The sequence below is a fragment of the Psittacula echo genome (genome assembly GCF_963264785.1).
Source record: "Psittacula echo genome assembly, chromosome: 6".
NCBI classification, from domain to species: domain Eukaryota; kingdom Metazoa; phylum Chordata; class Aves; order Psittaciformes; family Psittacidae; genus Psittacula; species Psittacula echo.
The window spans coordinates 57,060,677-57,081,976 of record NC_137743.1 but is presented as its reverse complement, the minus strand read 5'-3'; the positions used below and the strand labels follow the sequence as shown (position 1 = coordinate 57,081,976).

The window sequence follows — 21,300 nt, the reverse complement described above, 5'->3', positions numbered from 1 at the left end:
GTGCCGCCGCCCGGGCTGCGCGGGGTCTCGGCTGCAGGAGCGGCGCGGAGAGGGGCTTCGCCTGTGACTCCGGCTTCTCCCCGCAGAGCCCGAGAGGCGCCGGCACTGCTAAGGGGAGAAGGGCGCTCTTTCCCGGCCGGTGGCAGCGGGTCGGGACCCAGGAGGGCCGACGGAAGGAACCGGCGGAGAGGCATCCCGAAGAGGCATCCCTGTGCGGTCCGTCCCGTCCCTGCCTGGCTCGGCGCTTCCCACCGCGGCCGCTGCTGCCGCCCCGGGCCATGGGCCGGCCCGACTGAGAGCCCGCTGAGGCCGGTCCGCAGCCCGCCCGGTGCTGCCCTGAGCGCCGGCCGCCGAGGCGGGGCCGCGCCGCGGGAGTCCTGTCGCAGGGGAAGATGCCCTCCACGGGGCGGACGGCGGGCTTCCTACTCGTCCTCCTCTGCGAGGGTAAGTACCGCTGAGCCGGCTCTGCGGGGAGCTTTGGGGCTTAGGTGACCAATGCGGCCGGGGCCGGCTCCGAAAATCTTACCCAAAATACAAACAAGATATAAATAACCCTAATACTTTCTCTTTGGTTTTTAATCTCTAAGGCTAAGTTAGAACAGATGTGAGTTTACTTGTATTTTAAATTTATGATGTGAAGGAGAAGAATATTCAAGTGTATTCCTATTTCAAGTTTCTAAAACATTATGCCTTCTCTGCTGCCTCCCTCCCAGTGCTTTTTGCATCATCAAAGTAAATGGGGTTTTGACTGATAAATGGAAATGACCAAAATATGAAAAGTTATTGGATACTAACTTAGATGATGCTATCCCACAGATGCTAAGTTACTAAAGCAAACAGAAAATCCATTATATCTCTTTTTCTTCCATATGGCTTTGTTTGCCAATACATTTCTGATGTTTACATGAACAAATCAAAGTTGTTGTATGCTAGAGAATGCAGTACAACCTTGCACATCAAATATGCATTTGCGAAAACACAAGCCCCAAACCAGCCCAGTAGTTCACTAATTGGTACGACAGAGAGTAAAGGGCAGTATTAATTCTGTACTTGTGATTCTCCGTAAAATATGCATCTTGGTCTTTCTCGTTATTGTTTCAAATTCATTGTTTTAGTTCACACCATCTTAAACTACTTTCTGTAACTAGCAGAGATTATAAAGCCTCTTTATTTCACTTTTTCCTTTCTATGCTAAGATGCTTCAAGTTGCCCTTATTCCTTCTCTTCCTAGTGTATTATTGTTAAGGCCTGATCTTCATAAAAACCCAGTGGTACCCAAGCATTGGATGTGTGGGACATACTATGTCTAAACTTACTTAAAAAATAGAATGGGTTTTATCCCAAGTCATTTCACTGTCAGGAAGAATTAGCCATACTTGTATTGCTAATGATGATCTATCCCGCCTACTTTGCTTTTATCTTCAGCAAATCCATTTTCTTAAATGTTTTTGGCATAATTAGGAGAAATATAATTTACCTAAGTTGTTCAGTTTGAGGGGTATGTTTTCATTAGTGAAAATGATTCACATGCATTTGCTTGAAAATGATTTCCGCTTAAGGTGGACAGGTGAACTTCTATTCATGCTGTGATGCCCCAGAATATTCTATGCACTGAAGTAGCTGGTGCTTGGAACTGCTGAGCTGCTCTCTTGTACATTTGTTGGTTTGTTTTTCTTCATTGTTTCCGTTTCAGTTGGACTGTCGTTTGATTTTATGTTTAGTTGTATAACTTTAGATGAATTTCACTCTGTAAGTCAGGGGCAGGAAGGGGAGTTGTCTTTGTGTTCTCCCCACTCCAGATAGATATCTAAGCCTTTTTCTCTGTAAGTATCAGACCTAAGCAGTTGCAAATCAGTTTAAAAGACTCTTTATTATTAAATGTGACCGTTAGTTGTTAACTCTTGGATCTGTCCATACCTTGGAGGAATATTATAGGAGTTTAATTTATTTGAGTAGAATAGATTCTCAGCTAGACTTTCTTTTTCTTAATACTACTTGCTTATAATGGCAAATATTAATTTTGTCTATGTGCTCAGCTTTGACTGGTGAGGCTTAATGCTTGATTCCCCTTAATTTTCACCAGAACTATGGGGAAGAAAAGTTGTATACATTTAGGATCACACTTTACGGTAATTGTATTCATAGTTATTTCAAGAAGTCTAGCATATTAGCAATGTCGTATGGATGTCTGTTGCTGGAGAAGCACTGTTTCACATTGTTGAGGCGTGTGACACTAATTCCTATTTATCTAATAAAAGCTGAGTTGACAACGGGGGTAAGATGAGTCGTTTTATCTTGGAGGTATCAGCAAAATCCCTGCATGCATAGAGTTCCAGTTCAGAAGCAGAGCTACCTTATGTGTGATGCTGCAGTCCCCTGGCAGGAGGAGGAGGAATACAGTGAAACTTCAGTAGGCTCCATCCTAGGGGAGAGCCAGAGATTCATTAATGGTAACTCTGTTGTGCTTTTGCCAGGTGTTGTGAAGGAATCTCTCTTAGCTGGGCAAGACCTTGTCATAGAGGATTCCCACCCAAAGTTAACATGCAGTGATAGCCTTACACTCGTCTCCTATTGGTACATCTTGGGCTTATCTAACTCGGGGGGTTTTGGAAAGCTTCAAACTGCAATAGTTCTTAAAACTACTGTGTTTGTGCTCACAACTAACCCAAAGGATTTCTCTAACTTGGAACAGGATTGCATTTTACCAAGAGAGCTGGATTAATCAGTCTTGTGAGCATGCTGTTAGTTGAAAAGGATTAGATATGGTTCTTTTGTATTGGTGGGCTTCAAAAAGCACACTGGACCATTTGTTCTGAAACAGAAAGGTTGCAGCCCGCTGCTTTTGCACCATAAGCTACGTGTGAGTCTCCTGCATGCACTGGTATTAATGTGCAGCAGCCTAGAAATAGAGGAAATGAAAGGAATGTTTCTTCTCAAATTAAGACTTCTGTCATCAGTATCAACTCAAAGAAAACCAGGGTTTTTATTCCGGAGTGTGCACATGTATTTTTCAGAAGTTTTACATCTTGTCAGTTGTACGCTTCAGGGTGTTTATTCGCAGGTTGCACTGCATGACTGTTTGGCACTGGAGTTTTGATTCATTTCTGAAAGCCCATAGATATAAGAGAAGGACCTTGTTAAGTGTAGAAAAAAGTGCCTGTGGGAAAGACGTCATAGGATTGTCTTGTCTGGAAAGTAATTTTTATTATTAAAGGGAATACTTTTGAAAAGCTAATCTATCCTCAGTGGATAAAATGAAGTTTGAAGCATTACACTACATATGTGTTGTAAAATTGTAAGGGAAACCTGCATCTACATTGAAATAATAGAGATGCTACTTCAGCAAATGTGCTTTTGAATACAGATTACTCAAACTTTTTTATTGATTATGATATGAAACTACTCATGAACATATTCTGATACTCATTTAAGCACTGTTTGGGATCAATTTTCATACTGCTAGGGTTACTGTTAATATTTTATTTTGACTGGTTATGATTTGCAAGAACTCCTGGCTCGATTTAAGCATCCAGATCAAGGACAGACTTTAGAAACCAACTGTGCAAATATTGACATTCTTCTCCCCAAAGTTTAGCTATTTTGTGTAATATTTGTATTTCATAACAGAAAACGGATGTTTTCCCTAGGAAAGGACACCTATGTGATTCTTAAAACAAAACCAAACCAAAAACAAACCCAAAAAAACCCCCAAACAAAAATCTGAACCAAAACAAAATGAGATTGCCTGTGCAATCTTTAGATAAATCAAACAGTGCTAATCAGATCAAACGGTGGAGCACAGACCACTGCCTTGAGTCACGGACCGTGTTAAAGACAGACATAAATTTCTGTGCCTGTCATTTTGGCATTGATCTGGTCAGACAATATGTGATTCTGATTCTACTTTGTTTGCCCTGACTGTAGGGCAAGCGCAAAGATAATCTGTGGAGGAACGTGAGAGGCATTTCCTTAGATCTTCAGTGTCTTATTTGGACAAAGTCTAAGAGCTATGAGTATATTTCAAACATCACTGTTCTTTTTGGTAGAAAAAAAGAGTGTTATTTATGACACTTTGGTTCTTTTCTGCTTTTAATTTTTCTCTGCCCGGAGGTTCAGCATCTTATGCGCTGGCTTTTCCCCAGGCACCTCACAGCCTGGTGCCAGCGCTTCCTCTCACTCCTGTTACCTGCTTCTGCCTGCATGGACCATGAAACTGCTGCCTTACCCACACAGGACTGACTGCGAGGTTTGTCCCGCACTCCTGCTCGCTTCACGGAAGGTGCCTGGGTCCTCTGTGGCCTTCTAGGCTGAGTCTGTCTCCTCACTTTACTCCTATTCCCAGGTCCTTCACCTTCCAGTTTCTCCACAAATAAAATTTGGCACTGAAGTTCACAACCTGCAGCATTTATCATTTCACAAAAATCACTGTACCATTTTGGGCTTTTTAACTCGTTCTAATAGGATCCATACTTGTGTATATTTAATTTCCTTCTCATTGCTGTACTACTGTACTGTACTGTCTGCCGCTCAGGTGCCTGTATTTGCCTGTCTGCCTGTCTTCTCAGGGTGTGTGTCAGGTCACTGTGCAGTATTGGCTTGATTAATTACACCAGTCAGTTTGCTAGCATCTTGGTCTTTGGCTTCATTCATGGGTTTTGTTGTTATCATAAAGACAGTACAAAGGAAATTAATATGAACATTACAAACCCCCAGCATTTTAATGCTAAAACCTTTATTCTTTAGGCTCTGATTAACAGACAAGATTTCTTGTAGTATTAACAGAAGCAGTCAGTTTGTATGACAGCCTTGGTTCAGCACCTGAATACAAGATGCACATTGAGAAGCATGCCCACGTTCAGTTTTCCATCTGCATGTCATATTACACTTCCCCCTCCCCTTTTTTTTTTTTTTTTTTTTTTTAGATTTTTACTAAGGCCACAGATACAAGGGCTGAGAAAATGTGTATTTTGTCAATCTCAAGTTTCTCCTCCATTTTGGCCCCTGGCAGGAGGGAGAGGATTCATTTGCTTGTTGCTGCACTCACATTCTTGGCACTGCTGCTGAGGCTGGTAGCAAGGCGAGTAGTAATTCTAGTCTTTTTTGGATTTGAACTGAGGTAACTGTTTTGAGGGAAGTTAAATAGTAGCTCTCTCCTCAGTACCTTGTTTGGCAACTGTACTGATTTATGCATGCTGCGTATTTAAAGGGGACAAACAGTAAACAAGAATTCATAGCTTCCGCTCCTCCTGGGCTGCTCTCTCACCTATAATGCAAATATAATAGCAAACACAAATATACAACAGGTTGGAAAAAATCCATGCTGCTTGGAGCTCTAGAGAGCCTTTTTGTGTAAAGGTCACTTAGAGTCCGTCTGCGGTGACGAGAGGGTTTGCTTTATTCATAAGTCAGCATCCTTTGGCTTTCCAGTAGAACCAAAAGTGGTGCCAGCTGGTGACTGACTGGAATTGTCTCTTGGTTTTGAAGTGTAACAAATTGCTAGACACTGCTTATTGGGTGCTGGCATTTGTAAGGCTGAGAAACTTACTTGAACACAGATGGTGATTCCCTGCATGACAAAGGTGTATGTTAAGAGCATGCTCCTTCATGACTGAGGCATGTTCGTGGTGCCGAATCTGTTCTTAGTTCTTGCTTTCTACTTTGGTTTGATTTGACAGAAGCAGACCTTAAAAATTCACCAAATTATTTAAAAGAAACTTTGGAATTGCTTTTTCTCCAGATGTTTGTTTTTTGTTGCTTGGTGGGGTTTTTTTGTTGTTTTTTTTTTTGACACATTTTGGTGAGCAGACAACTAAAGCATGGCAAGGATAAATAAAGCAATTACTGTAGGAGAACGATAGATTTGAGGTTTGCATATTAGATTGGTTAGATCAGGATTCAAGTTCAGTTAACAGCTGTGCTACAGATTTGCTTGTTGTCTCACTCAGTTTTCTGTAAAACAGCACCATCACTAACATTCTCCCTTGCATGCCACATGCACTGTTGATTGCCTATCACATAACCCCATATTGGGGCACAATGGAGGTGACACAAAGTGGGGAAAATACACTGGAAAACACTTTTCAGAATTTCTAGAGTGGTGATGCATAAGTAAAAAACAGTATCAGAGAAGTGGTAGGTTGCTATAGAATAAAATCTGTTGAGAAGCTTTATCTCTGCAATGGAATCTTTCCTTTCCTCAATGAGATTCATTGGCCACTTCCACAATGTTTTTGGTGAAACCTTTTGACAAGTTTTCATATAGATAAGATGCTTGTTAATAAGTTTATGGAGAAAGTTTGTGTTAATAAAACAGTGAGTCAGCTGAGGTGTGAACAGCCAGATGGATTTTGCTCCTTTTGGAGCTTACCTTTTTTTTTAAAGAAGTACCTGCAGCCATCTTATTCTTCAGGTTTTTTGTCTCTTTGCCCCACATAAGGAGAACACAAAACTGGTTTTCTTAAAGATTGCTTCATAAAAACAGCTCAACAGTTTCAGATTTCTGGATCTTGAAATGAGACCATAAGCATGTCTTGTGCATTTTTACCTAAAAGAGATTCTCTGTAAATCTTCCAAAATGAAGACGATCATTAGAGCTTAAGGGAAAATTAGAGTCATCACAGTCAAAACAAGGAATTGGAAACTTTAAGGGGATAATAGTGCCAAAAATGCTGTTTGACTGAATTACTTTAGATATTTGGCTAATTAAATCAGGTGATTGTAAAAAAGAAAATGGATATATTACTCCTAATGGCTGTCTAATGGCTTTTCAGTGTATGCATTTAGAAAACTAATTAAACATTATATTTAACTGATATAACAAAGTTGCTTGTGTTGCGGTAATGGGTGGGTTTTTTTAGTGTCCATTATGGCTTTCTTCTAAATGACATAAACTTCAATCTCGGATAATAAAATTAAATCAAGGTTCTTTCCTTATTCAGAGACACCAAGTTTTCTTACATTGACAGTTCCATTATCTGTTCTTTCATGTGCGAAATGGCAAAACTCGTGGGCATCAGTAGGCCAGAATGTCACATAACTCTGAAGCCCCTTAAAGACTAGTTTTGCTACTGAATTAGAGCAGGTATCCAGTAGTCGTATCGGTGCCATTCCAAAGCTGACTTGGAGCCATATCTTAAATTTCCCAGTGTCTTAAGGACACAGAGACATTTCTCTGGTTTTGTAAAGAGTATGTGAATAATTGTGAGTAGTTCTTTACCACACCATTCCTGCATCAATATTTGAGGCTTTCAGATTGGTCCCTTTGACTCCTTTTAAGAGGATACTTCTATACTGATTTGTTTCTGGTGTTTTTTGCCCTTGTTGGGGGGCTTCCCATGTTCTGTTACCTAAAAGTAGACATTGAGAAGTTATTTCTGTGCAAATAGAAATTAAGATGTAAGAAATATGAATGGTTTACAAGACGTTGGTGAGATTTGATTTGATTTGATTCTCTAGGTTATCTTCTCACCTCCTACCACTGTGTTCCTCAGAAATTACCTATGAGGTTGAAAGTAGCTCTTTGTGTTGCTCCTGTGTGTTTGGGAAGAAGATAAGGATGAGCAGTGTTCCTGCCGTTTTGTGCAGCGGGGGTGAGGGGAGAAAGAATTTGGATTAATATGAATAAAACAGAACAGAAAGCTGAAGAGAAAGTATGGCTTACTGAAATTTAGTTCATAACAGTCATCTATGGCTTTAAACATCTGATTTTTTGAAATATATATTTTAAATTAATTATGTCTATTTGGAATACCCAGTATAGAATGAGTAATACGTACATTTATGACGATCATTCATCTCAAAGTAGGAGAGCATTTGAAATGTGCATGTACTCGAGGGCTGCAATCAGGCTTTCTTTTGCAAAGAATAAAACCAGACACTGGTAAGTTATATGAAAATATTTCTAAGTTATATTGACATTGCTTTGTGGTCTGCAAGACTGTAAGACAAAAGGGTGCTGTTCATGAAATCTTAGTAACAGCGGTAGGAAAGGAGGGGATTCAAAACTCTCATTGGGAAAAGGTTTAAAGTTTTATTTTACTAGGAAAAGAAGTGGTTTATTTTCCAGGGGAAAAAAATATTAAAAATTCAAATTGGGAGTAGGGGAATGAGAGTAGATTTGGGAAAAGGGCATTGACTGTTCTGATACTGTCCTATGAAATTGCAGTGTGATAACTGGGAAGTTCTGACAGGACCTTTGGGGAAAGTATCCAATGCTCATTATTAACAGCAACAAAGTGCTTCATTGGCACTGACAATATGAAGAACATAATTTTGTAAAGCACTTTAACAGAGCCTTCTTGCATCTTTGAAATACTTGGGTATATGCTTAGGTTTAACCCATATCAACAAAGCATTTTAGTCTGGGACTGCTGAATAAAAGCCCTGTAAAGAATTGCCCAGAATTCCCTAAAGTTAAAACTGTGGCAGTATATTCAGATGCCGGATTTCTTTGCTACCCTTTGACGTAAAATTCCCTTTCCTGTCATGTACCTAGGCTAACAATTGTCATGAAATGCAGGTTTTACTCTTGTGCGAGCAGCACATTACAAGTGTAAGATCTCAAACTTCTGCTGCTGCCTGCAAGAACACAAACGACCCTGGTAGTTTGGAAGCAGCTTATGTTATTACTCAGGAGCGTAGGTGAGGCTAGCTTGCGCTGAGATCTGTGTTGTCTTAGTTTACAGTATCTAGGCTAGCATGTTTAGAGCAAATTTAGATATCTTTGGCCTACCTTTTCATCTGAGAGTTAGATAAAGTGCTCCTGACCGTTTTCTCAATGTGACTAAAATAAACATTTGAGATACTTCTCACTGACAGCATGGGCAAAGTCCTGTGTGTGTGTGTATGTGCATTTATTTACTTAGATAGTTTTACTGAGTAGCCTTCTTAATAGTCTAACTAATTTCGCTGAGTTAGACCAGGGAAGACCTGCCTTTAAATCTTTCTGTAGGTCTGTTGTTTCCTTGAACTGTAGCCATTTGACAACGTTTTCTGGTGCTCCGCTGCCTTGGATCACTTGTGCTGCTTTTGAACTGTGAGTTACTGTGGGGTACTTTGTATTTTGATAGTCAAAGTGACTGTGGAAAGAAATACAGAAACAAATGTAAAGAAATTATGTCTGCCTGTTACTGCTTTTGAGCAATTCAGGATAGAGGTTTCTCCAGTTGAACCTGTGGATGTTGTTGAAATAAAAAGGACTGACGAAAATGATTTCTCTAGAGTGGCTCATCACAATCCCAGATCTGAAACGAAAAAGTGATGAGAGTGTTTAAATCTTGAGTTCGAACATCAGGTTTTAAAGTGATGAGGGGGGAACAACATGGCTGCAATATAAATTTTATTGCACATTTCAATTGAGTATTGCTGACATCCTCCAAATGAGAAAGCATTTTAAACCGTTTTATTGCTTTGATAAACTTTTGCCTTTGTGAAGATCAGAAGAGTTGTCCTAAATTGCTTTGCTAAGGACTTTTTGGATATTAAGAGTTTATAACATATATTTTCCATATCCTATTATATTTTAAAACAAGACAGAGAAAACAACCCAAGCATTTAAAGCCATTTCTGTAAATTCAACAACAGGCAGGATCATCTTAAGACACTATGACAGATCATACATATCCCCTCTATAAAAATCAGAAACATTTACAGATTATTTTTTCTTGTAATAGTCAGGCATTTAAGGGAGCCTGTTACTGCTGGGGAAGGGGTCTTTATTTAACTCTTTTCTATTCTCAAACTTTAATAAAATTTAAAACTAAAATTGGACCAAAAGTTTCAGGGTGGTAAATACCTAAAGGAAACAGGTAATATTCTTAGCTCAAGCTTTCACTTTTTACCTCCCCTCCCCCTCACTTTTTTTTTTTCATTTTTTTTTTTAAATGTCTGCCACAGATTTTATTGTTATTTGTATTTTCATAATGTTTCCAATAATTTATTAAAGCTTTATCTCCTGGTGTCATGCAATTAGGTGGGAATCTTTCCCTTATTGAAAAGCTTCTGTCCTTTGTCTCTACACAAGAAATCTCGGCATCACAGCCTAGACTTCCTAATTAATTGAATATCAGAAAGCAAATTAGAAGAATCTATACAAGACTCTACTTTAGCCTCTCAGAGTCTGTGTGTCCACAACATGACTTCTAGGAGACAGTAAGGAAAAGGCATGTTATTTCATAGAATCATAGAACAGTTAGGGTTGGAAAGGACCTTAAGATCATCTAGTTCCAACCCCCCTGCCATGGGCAGGGACACCTCACACTAAACCATGCCATCCAAGACTCCATCCAACCTGGCCTTGAACACTGCCAGGGATGGAGCAATCACAACCTCCCTGGGCAACCCATTCCAGTGCCTCACCACCCTTACAAGTAAAGAACTTCCTCCTTATATCCAACCTAACTTCCCCTGCTTATTTAAGTATTTATGTTAGTAATCACAAACTCAGCTTAGCTTGAATATAGTAGTGTCAGTGTAATAAGGAGACTGGTGACAAGGACTTATTTTAGAAAATGTTCTGTTGCTATAAAAAAATCCCTCTGCCAATATTTTTTTTTTTTTTTTCTTCCTGATAGTGGTGATGATAATGTCAGAATTACCACATGGAGTCACGCTAAAACTCCCATCTGGCTCAGTAGCCTATTTCTTGATGATGACTGGCACTATCCAGTTTTGAATGGTGCATTTTGGCCTTCATACTTCTTGGAATGTGATGGATAATAACAAGAAGTTTAGAAAGTGCTGTTTTTGAAGAAAAATAGAAACAATTGGTAAGATTTAGTGACAAAGACGAGAACCGAGAAAGCAGTTAAAATTTTTCAGTTCATGCAGAAGTATTATAAAGATGGATGTAATGCTGAAAATGGACTAATGGTGGAAACAAGACAAGGGGGATTATAGCAAGTAAGATTCAGGGAGCGTTTTGGTAACAGGCAGCCACAGGAATCAGTTGTTTGCATTCACTGGAGGATTTCTGTTACTGGGAGTATCTTAAGAACAGGTGAGACAGCAATGTATTGATGTAATGTGTAACAGGTCCTACCTTGGGTGAGTTATATGACCTCTGCTGGTAACTTCATCTTACAGTTTTATGCTTAAGGTGTAAGAAATAGAACCAGTGCAGCCTTTGTGTGTCTGATGAAGTTAATGCCTAGTGTTTGATCAATCAGGACTCTTAAGAGATCATGATTACTTGCGTTTGTGGTCAATGGGATTTGAGAGTCAATATCAAAATACTTTTAATCGTTAACAGCTGAATAGACAGGAGCTAGATGCCTTTGATGTCAAGACAAGTTTCTGGAGTTTCTGGTTTCCAGAATATCCTCAGGGATGTATTTGATCTGTGGTGGTCTTTGTATTTTTGAAAATCAAGTTCTAATACCATGCTCAGTGTTCTCAAATCACAGGCAGTGAGTTGGGGACCTCACATTGGCACTGAACATTTCCAATTAGGGCCTTGAAGAAGCTAGTATGTGTATGGACTAACCCAGTCACCCAGAAGAATAGAGAGAATTCTGTTTTCTTCAGACAGAGAAGGATGCATTGGAGTGATAACATTTGTTGAATATTATCACTGTGTTGAAGTAGACACAGGATTTGAGAATCCATTTTCTTAAGAGTTAAACTTGATTTATGCTTTGGTAGACAGGTCTTGTTAAATGAGGTTTTAATAACGGCAGAAAGACCATGGGGAAAAAAACCAGTGCTGGGATTATAACTCTATTGTCAATATTTTCCACCCTGAATCCTAAATTGCAATTACCAGGACTGCTTATCTGTCTTTGACTTCTGCTGCTGAGAACTCTCCTCTAGTTTTCCCCTTTATCAATGCAGTGCTTTGCTAGATTTTATTCTTTGAAGAACTACAGCTTGTGTTTTTTCCATTCTTGGTTCTGTTTCACTGCAATAATGCATTCATTGTATTTCACATCATTTTCAAATAAAAAAGTGTTTATGTTTAAATGTGCTTAATTTAAAAAGGGGTTTGGGACATGAGCTACTTAACTGCTGTTGGTTGCCAGTACTGGTCTCATTGAAGGAACTGATAAGGTGTTTTACAAAATAAAACTATGGGGAAATATGGTGCAATCCTATAATGTTATCCTGTTTCTCATTCTGAGAAGATTTTTGTTTACCCTCTGCGTGCCAGCATAGTATAACAATAGGTTGTATCCCATTCTGAATGCAAGATAGAGACAGGAAATCACTCTGAAGAAAAGAGAGATTATTATTCCTCCTATCCAAGGATTGAATTCAGTCCTAGTTAGTCTTGATTTAAAGGAGAATTGTTACCTTGTCACCTTTTCTGGCATTTGGACAGAAATCCACAAATGTGTGGAACTGCTGTTGAAAATGAAATTGCACTGGGCTACGTGATTACCTTTCCAAATATCCTGATAAAGAGTGCAGGCACTGTTGCAGCATCTGTGATTTTTTAGACATGTGATTTTGTATGATTTTTTTTTTTTTTTCCCACCTCTTGCTTTTGAATAGTTTGTAAATACCATCAATCTCACAATGAAATTAAAACCTTGAGACTTAATTCTTTTTTCATTAATTAAAAAGATAGGAAGAAGCATTATTGTCACAAAGTTGACTTGGAGAAATTGCGGAACACCTCATCTTTCTCTTTTTACAAGACATCCTCTTTTAGCAACTTTAATTATGATTGCCATTAGATATCACTAGGTAATAGATGCACATAGACTCACAGAATGGTTTGGGTTGGAAGGGACCTTGGGGATCATCCAGTTCCAACCCACCTGCCACAGGCAGGGACACTTTCCACTGTATCAGGTTGCTTAAAGCCCCATCCAGCCTGACCCTGTATTATGAAGCATACTGCCTAAACTGTTAACAATGCTGAAGTTTTTTGTGCAGAGAGCTGCTAGTGCCTTTTTTGTTAGAAGCCTATATATAGTCAGGGTAGACCAGAACCCCCAAACATAGCCTTGCTTAGAAAGAATGAGCTTAAAAAATGTCAATGAGAGAAGAACTTAAGAATTTTAAAAAAATCCATAGTAAATTAATTCAGGTCCTACACTTCAGCTTCTGTGCCTATCTTATTTGCTTGGGGAAATTCTGGCAAAGTTGGTGTTAAAATATATTTCTTTTCTGCTGCTAATGCCAGATCTACTTAATGAGGGAAAACTGACCAAGTGTAGGGAAAAATCAGGAAACTGTCAATGCAGAAAGTACTGTCAAAAGCAGTATGGGCAAGATTTTCATATAATGGTTCACTAGTGCATTTAATGGGGTCATAGTCTTTTCTAGCTGCACTTAATGGAGATTGTTTTTCCCCCTAGATTTCAGGTAACCTGTAGACTGTAAGATAATTAAAACAAGAATAAAATTGACACTATTATTAATAGTGTGGGTGGTTTGTTTTTGTTTGGTTTTTTTTGTTTGTTGGGGTTTTTTGTTTGTGGGTGTTTCGGGGTTTTGGTTTTTTTTTTGTTGTTGTTGTTTTGGTTTTTTGTAGGTTTTTTTTTTTCTTTTAAGGATGCTGTATTTGCTTCTGAAGAACAGCACATTGAGACAGGTTTCAATCGACATGGTAACGTCTCCCAACATCAAGTAATGAATGAAAGCCAGTTTTGATGACAACTTCCAGAGTTTGAAAATTACTTCGGAATAAAAGCTGTGAAAGGGAGGGATCACTCCCTTTATCTCAATGAGACATTAACCCTGTAGTCTTCAAAAGGCATTTAAATGTGGTCATTGGCAAGGCTACATTTTTGTTTGTTGCCTTTGCTGATCGTTTTAGTAGAACTGTCCAGATAAACAAGTTAATCCCAGTGGAATGTTGTGGGAAACAAATAGCCACTGATGGGCATCATGATCACTGTCAGAGTTAGGTGAATATTTAACAGGGTCTTCAAGCCCTTGGCAAAGGCCATCCAGCTATGCTACCAATGGACACAGAGATTTGGCAGTGGCTCTCTATTTTAAATATCTATGGTTATATTTCAATAATAAGATATTGTATTGTAATATATGAAGTGAGAGGTTGCAGACTGACATAAAATGAGACATTAAATAGACCACATGGACTGTTTTGCTGATTTTTATCTAGCTGAATAATGTTAATGTTATTTTGAAAATACTGGAGGAGGACCAGGTGCATTTAAGTTGCTTAGCATTTGCGGGAGTCTGGATTTCTCATTATAAAATTGAATACACTGGTCAAGTACACAGATAAATATGTGCAAGCTTATCTGGTTTTACTCTTTTGGGAGTAGTACTTCTGAAATTATGATTTAGTTCAATACATGATCCAGAGATGTTGATGGTTTTTCTCTCATGTTGTTGTTTCTGTATTGTACCTCCAGCCACTGCACATCCATGGCGAAATGTGCTCCGTTTTGATCACTGCTCCTGATGGTCTGTCAACCATAGTAAACATCCAGGATGCCATAATAAACAACTATGTTGGTAGTGCTTGTGATTAAAACCTTGATGATAAAAATGCATATTGTTGTTAAAGAGAGGATGAGGATTGAGGGACATAGAGCAGTATAAAATGCTGGAAAACCCTGTTACAGGTGGTGATACTGTGTAACAACATTTTATGAAACAATTTTGAATACACAGCTGGCTCTTATGTTTTTTTGGGAGACTAGGTTGGTTTTGTGTCAAAAAAGCCTTATGTGTACATATTAAGAATCACTGGCTAGTCACAGAAAAAAGTCAACAAGCAAAAATCTCTGTCATATGACTTGAGGGCATCTGTTGCTATTCTTAAGGCGTACAGAAAGGACTGTACAGTAACTTTCTGAAACAACAGTCATTTTCCTTATAGCGGGCTTAAAAATATGTGCAAGTTTAGAATCAAGCCTTCTTCCAAATACTACAGGTTTGTCTGGTCTGTCGGCAGGTGTCAGGTTTCTTGATTTGTTTAAATCTAAAATCTCTGAAAAAAAGATTAATCTGCTTGATCTGTAAGGTAGGGATTTCGTCTTCATACACTTAGGCCTGTCAGAGCTGGTCCAGGACAGTTCTGGGCACTGATGTCATACTTAATACATTGTATTTTAGCAATGGTCGATTAACACCTCTTCCTGTCAGTAAAGCTGGATACATTTGTCAAGAGAGAAAGTGAGAAACCACCATTTCTCATCATCCTGTGGTATCTCCCTACAGTTGTGATATTAAGCCCTGCTTCCCTCACACTTGGTATGCAGAATGAATGAGGCTGTTTTAGTATGACTTCTGTTTTTATAGTTAACTGAGCTTTGAAACTGTCTCCTAAATCATCCTTGCCAATAACATTAACTACCCCTTTGCTGGTAGACAGAGATTATTCTACAGTAAGTTAAAGGGTAACTCATCTTCTTTCGTGATGACAGGAAACATGGAGGGATGTAAAAGATAATGGCTAATTCAAAGCAGATCACTCCACTCTGCTTCTGGAAATCCATCAACTCCATTCAAACACAGATCTGAAATTTTGCAACAAACTTTGAAAGCTCTTTCCCTTTCACTGCTTCAGTAAATTGTTATCTGGGGGAGGATAGTGCAGATGCCCTTGAATTATGATGCCTTTCATTACAAAGGGGTGAATTGCACATTAGCCTGGCATTCAGAAGCCTTAAGGTTTCAACTACTGTCTGTGCTTTTGCTGCTTCAGACAGGGTAAAAGAGAGATGCAAAGTAGATAAGTGATGTGGTGTTAAAGAAAGGTCTTTGTCCTTCCTTCTCATTTTGCAGAAACAAACTTCTGGAAATACATCATTTAAAACTGTGCTCGTGCTGAGATGAGTCACCCCAGCTGTATGGCTGGAGCAGGTAGTGAGGCAACAAGGGCAGGTGGAGCCACGGAACAGCAGGTGAATTAATCCTTGAGTAAACATCTGTGTTTGCTTTTTTGACATTTTCTTTTTAAAGACAGCTGCGACAAAGGAACAAGAAAATGTCATGTAATAATAGCTGTTTCAGAGAGGTAATGTTTCTAGAAACAAGCTATATCTGTCTGTCTTCTTATGGCAGTTCCATCCATACTTCCTTGTTCATCACCTGGAGTTGCTTCCGATGTACAAAAGCTAGTTGGTTTGTTTGACAGCAAGGTTGTTGCTGCTCCTTCAGAGAAATGTCATTAACTCCTTCAGAGAAATAATGTTATTTACTGTGGATGTGGGGCTGGGATCAAGAAAACAGTCCTCTTAAGTTCGCCTCAGTCTAGATCAAGAGCATTACCCCTTGCATTCTTCTGCAGCAAGTCATCTTGCAAAACCTCAAGCAAAGCACATGAAAATTCAGCATCTGACTGCTTGCTCATGGGGGAACTGGACAGTAAAAAGACTGAGATTGGAGAAACCCCCTCTTTAAACACTCCAGAAAACCTTAGAAAAATGCCGTGTCCAAGAAGAGTCTAAAGACAGCCCCCTGTTCTGAGAGGCTCTGAAGACAGGGGCAAAGACCAGATTCTACTGTTACAGCTGCTCTTAATCTTTGACTATAGAAGTTAATTAGGCAGCATTTAGGTATGACAGTGACAAACACCATAAAAAATTATGAAGTAGATTGTTTTTGCTAGGCTATGATAATAATTACAACTCCTGATAGGTGTCTTGATATGTACTGTGAACTATTTTTAATTTCCTGAGAATAATGCAACTTATGATATCTTTATGAGGATGTTTGATTTATTGGTGAACTGCTGGATCCATGTATTGAAACTGTTAATGATTCTTTTGTATCATTCCTACTGTGAAAAAGTGAGAAATGTGGTAACTTGTATGTGTTAAAATGTGAGCATACATTTTAACATAGAATCATAGAATAGTTAGGGTTGGAAAGGACTATGATGATACATGCTATACATCTCTCTGTATAAGCTCTGCCAAAGATAAATAAGGCAAATATTCCACAGTAATTGTAAAGCAGAGGAGGAGTTGCCTTATTAAAGTGGTCTTTCTTCCTATGCTACCACATACAAAAGAGATTTATTGAAAATAGAGAAAAAAACATTAATGAAATAAACAGATTTTCAGTGAAAACCATTATCACAATATAGCTACACTATTTACCAAAACACCTCATGGAAAACAATACAATATTCCAGTGAAGCTGCTTTTATTTTATAGTATTTCTTTACAAATTAATTGACAGTGTGCTTGATAAAATTCATCTTGTTATGATAGATGTATTTCCATTACCAGTAAATTTTGCTAAATGGATTAATTTGTTTCATTTATTCCTTGCAAAGTCAGTATGTTACTTGAGAATACAGCCATTCATTAATGCCAGTATGTTAAGTGATGGGGGGGGGGGGGTAAATACTTGAAGTAGAAGGAAATAGATGGGGGGGGGGGGTAAATACTTGAAGTAGAAGGAAATAAGGTAGCCATCCACCAAAAAGAGTTTAAGTTTTGCCCAAACATTATGACAACCTCTGCTGCCTTCAGAGTGCTTGGATCAATCCTTACAACTCACCTCCTTTAACAAAAATAAAGAATTCCTGAGTGTTCTGAATATTTGCATCCCCAAGCTTACTATCCAGTGTAAATCAGAGAAGGAAATTTTGTACAAAGCTGGCTGTTGTCTGAAAAGTTTATAGCTGTTTAATAAAAAAGTGTTTGGTATATTTTTGTTGCAAGGATGTACTTGTTTTTTTCCAGACAGTATGCTTGCATGCTTCTTACTTGTAGTACAGTTCAGGGGTTTTTTATTGGTAGCTCTCATGATTTATGGCTTGCCGAGTAACATTTTGTTTTCTATTCAAGGTAGTAATGGCTCAGATTCTTCAGTTAATCACTTTTATAAGTAAAACTGATGCACTGGGTACTTACAGAGCAATTTTCAGGCCAAGGTCTTTGAGGTATTCAAATTACCATAAACCATGTGGACAAACACAACCTGGTACGGGCAGATATATATGAGTCAGAAAACATTAAAGAAGGAGGCTGTAGCTGTAATGTCTAGACTAGCGTTTGTGACTGCTTGTACAGTGCTAATATGTCTCTTTTTTTTCAAGCAGAGGTGTTCAGAGGAAGCTTAAGGTCTACTATGAATTTTCCCCTTGTGGTAGAAGTGAAATAACTTTGAATAGGATCAAGCTTTGTGGATTTCAGCTGCAAAACTCTCATTAAGTTCAATTTCACCTTTTGTGTTGGTTTTGAGACCCTGCAGAATTTCATTTGGCACAGAGAGAGTTTGCTGAGGAAATAGAAAGTTTGAGAAACCATGATTGTTCTTACAGTCCTGTGATGTGTAACCTGGCAGGACATGTGTCTGTGCCCAAAGATGCTGTAGTTCATATCCCTGTGTTTGTAATTAAATTTAATTTCTTAATAAAAACATAGAGCATGGTTTGGGGAAAACACTGCAGTGTCAGCTGATTAGTGGTGGAATGAAAATACATGCTCTTACTGGAAATCAAGTGCTTTCCTCTGATTTTAAGGCATACAATGATGAATGTGATGCTGCTAATAATGCTTTTTTCACTCTTAACCTTAGAAGCAGAGGAATGCTTAAAAGCCACGTGAATACATACGTGTTGGAATAAATGTGTTTTTCAAGGCCAGGTTGAACAGAGTCTTGGGTGACATGATTTAGTGTGAGGTGTCGCTACCCATGGCAGGGGGGTTGGAACTAGATGATCTTAAGGTCCTTTCCAATCCTAACTATTCTGTGATTCTATGATTCTATGAAACCTAGTGTAGGTATCTGAAGGGATGTGTGTTCATACTTTGAAAAATAATAAGAACTTGAATGAACAAGTTATTGTGAGAGCTTTTGCGTATCAGGATTATTTATATGGAAAAGAATAACCTACATGATCTCATGGGATTCTGGCTGCTGAGAGGGCGTCACACTGGCTTGTCAAGAAGTGCTTGACAGGCTGCAGAGGACAACCTATCGGATGAGGTGTTAAGAAAAATGGTTTCCTTGTCATTTCAGTTCTTGGCCAAATCTCTTCAATTTCACTCTTTATTTCCTTCTCCAATTTATGGCGATCGAGATCCGATTTTGTAAAAGCTGTTTGTGGTCTACGAATGGAAAAGTACTCTTAGTTCTAGTAACTAAGTATTACAGTTTTCTTGTTTGCTATTTTCAAGCATTGTTGTAATTTTTTTAACCATTTCAATATACAGCTTAGTGGAAAAACTATTTCTCTTATAGAGATAATTCTCACCAATTTCATCATATGAGACACTGCAACACTGTGGGAATGGTAGAAAAAGACAAATGCTGTTAATTCACTCTTTTGTTGGTTTAAGTAGGATTCTGTCTTGGATATTTCTTCCATTTGGAAGAATCAGACAGTATTTGTGCCTGTTGTAATACGGTGTTTGTTTAAAGGCAGAATTCCAAATACATTTGTTGGCTTTTCTCCTGAAACATGACTGTAACAGGGACATGGATACCTAAGAGAGCTAAATATCCTGCAGTCTGGTTTGCTACTGATGTGCATACATAATTTCCACTGACAGTAATGGGAGTTACATGTGTACAGAAAGCAAAACAGACCCTTAAAAAATGTTGGTCAAGTAATAAGAGAGTGTGGAAGTAGGGAGTGGAAAGGTGACTTTTTTTCTTTTCACTTGCTTTCTCTTTAACTTATCCTCACTCCACTAATATTAGCTTGATATTATTTTTATGGATTCACTCCTCAGTTGTTACAGCATAAAAGGCAAGATGAGATCCATGTGTAATAGGTAAGCAGAAGATACATTATTAAAAATACACTTGCTCTAAAGAGAATGAGAGAGAAAACTAAACAGGCTGGAAAAGGTTTTCCCTTCCCTGCTCCCGGAAGAGTTAGAAGAGCAGTTTTCCCATGTAGTGGTTGTACAGTAGAAGAGTCCACCATACCGATGTGCTGCTAAATATCTTTTGCGCAGTAGCAAATAGTAGCAATGAGCCCATAGGGGCAGTGGTGTGTAGCTGCCCTCACAGCAGCACTGGCAGGCGTGCCTAGAGCCCCTCTGCAGCTGAATTATCCACACCAGTGCAGGTATTCTGGCTGCAGGGAAAGACCCTGCATGTTCTCAGCCATTGCAGTGCCCAAGGGCTGGGCTTCCTGCCTTGCCGCAGACCCCTTCCTGCTCTGCCTGTGTATATTACAAATTAAAATTTAAAGATTCTTTTCAGCAAAACAAACCAGCAGACCTGCATCCCAGTAGCATTCAGCATCCAAAATGTAAAACTGTCTATCCCAGTGCATTTGTTGGGAACTTAACTTTCTTAGCACCATATGTGTTATTTTGAACTCTGAAAACAAGAAACGTAACTGGTTTGGATGTGTCAGGGTTTTGATTGTCTTCCTTGAGCTTCAGATGAGAAAGGAGAAGCAAACTCCCATATAGTCAGATCTAGCAGTCTGTAGTCTATCCCCTAATTAAGTTCTTTGCAACCAGCATGTTTTCATTGTTAATCAGTAGGCATTTGTCCTCAGAAGAAACTAACCCAGAGGAGCGTAAGAAAGGCTAAAACTGTTGAGAAATCTGAGTGTTATACAAAAGACATAAAGATCAAATTGTCTGTTTTCAAAATAGCTGAACATCATGGCATCTTAATAAAGGGAGTGCTAGAATATGTTCTCCTAATAATATTCTGTGATTCTGTAATAAACCTCAGTAAAACCTCTAAAAATAACTACACAGATATATTCTAAGTTGATTAGCAGTAATTGAACTGATTTAATGTAGTTGGATGATGTCATGTATAATATTCCTCTAATTTCTGTAGACAAGCCATTTGAGGTCCTTTTGCAGCCAGCATAAACATCTTCATGTTGCTAAACTGAGCATTCAGACTAAAGCAGCAGAGCTCTGACATCTGACTGTTTTATCTGGTTTCTTTGAGCTACTGTGGCTTGGCTGTTTAGAAGCAGATTTACAATGACAAATATCCTTGTTTTAGTGAAAATGTGGAAACTATATAATTGTATAACAGTTTAGACCTGCTAGTTGTATAATAATCATAGAATAATAAATGTGAAAGATGGAAAGGACCTTTGAAAGCATATGGTTTCAAAGTTTCCGGGCAGTATGCATTTCCAGGGTTTTGTCCAACTAGGTTCAGGCTGCCCAAGCAGTGGGGACTGTTCCACAGTCTAATTCATCTCATTAGAAGGAAGCTTGGAAAACTATTTTCCTAGGTTTGCGTCTTGGTTTTGCATCTGCTCTTACATTTCCTTGCATATCTGCTCTTGTATTTTTACAGCCTTTAAAAGCTTGTAATTGGTTAATGCGCGTGGTATCTTCTTTCAAATTTTTGCAGTTTGGATTATTGCTTTTGTGGAAATGGTTTTGTAGGGTTGTGCTGCAGGCTTTTGGGGTCTTTTGTTTGGTTGTGGAG

At 38.7% G+C, this 21,300-nt stretch overlaps 1 protein-coding gene across 1 annotated transcript in view; it reads left to right on the top strand.

The window, feature by feature from the left end:
• Window positions 1-392: 392 nt before the first annotated feature.
• The window catches only part of RET (ret proto-oncogene), a gene marked incomplete at both ends in the record, with an annotated part of 92,019 nt that continues 71,111 nt past the window's right edge, over window positions 393-21,300 (top strand). The window contains one exon of the mRNA XM_080620268.1: window positions 393-444. Coding sequence (XP_080476394.1) covers window positions 393-444 — 52 coding nt within the window. The remainder of the gene's footprint in view (window positions 445-21,300) is intronic.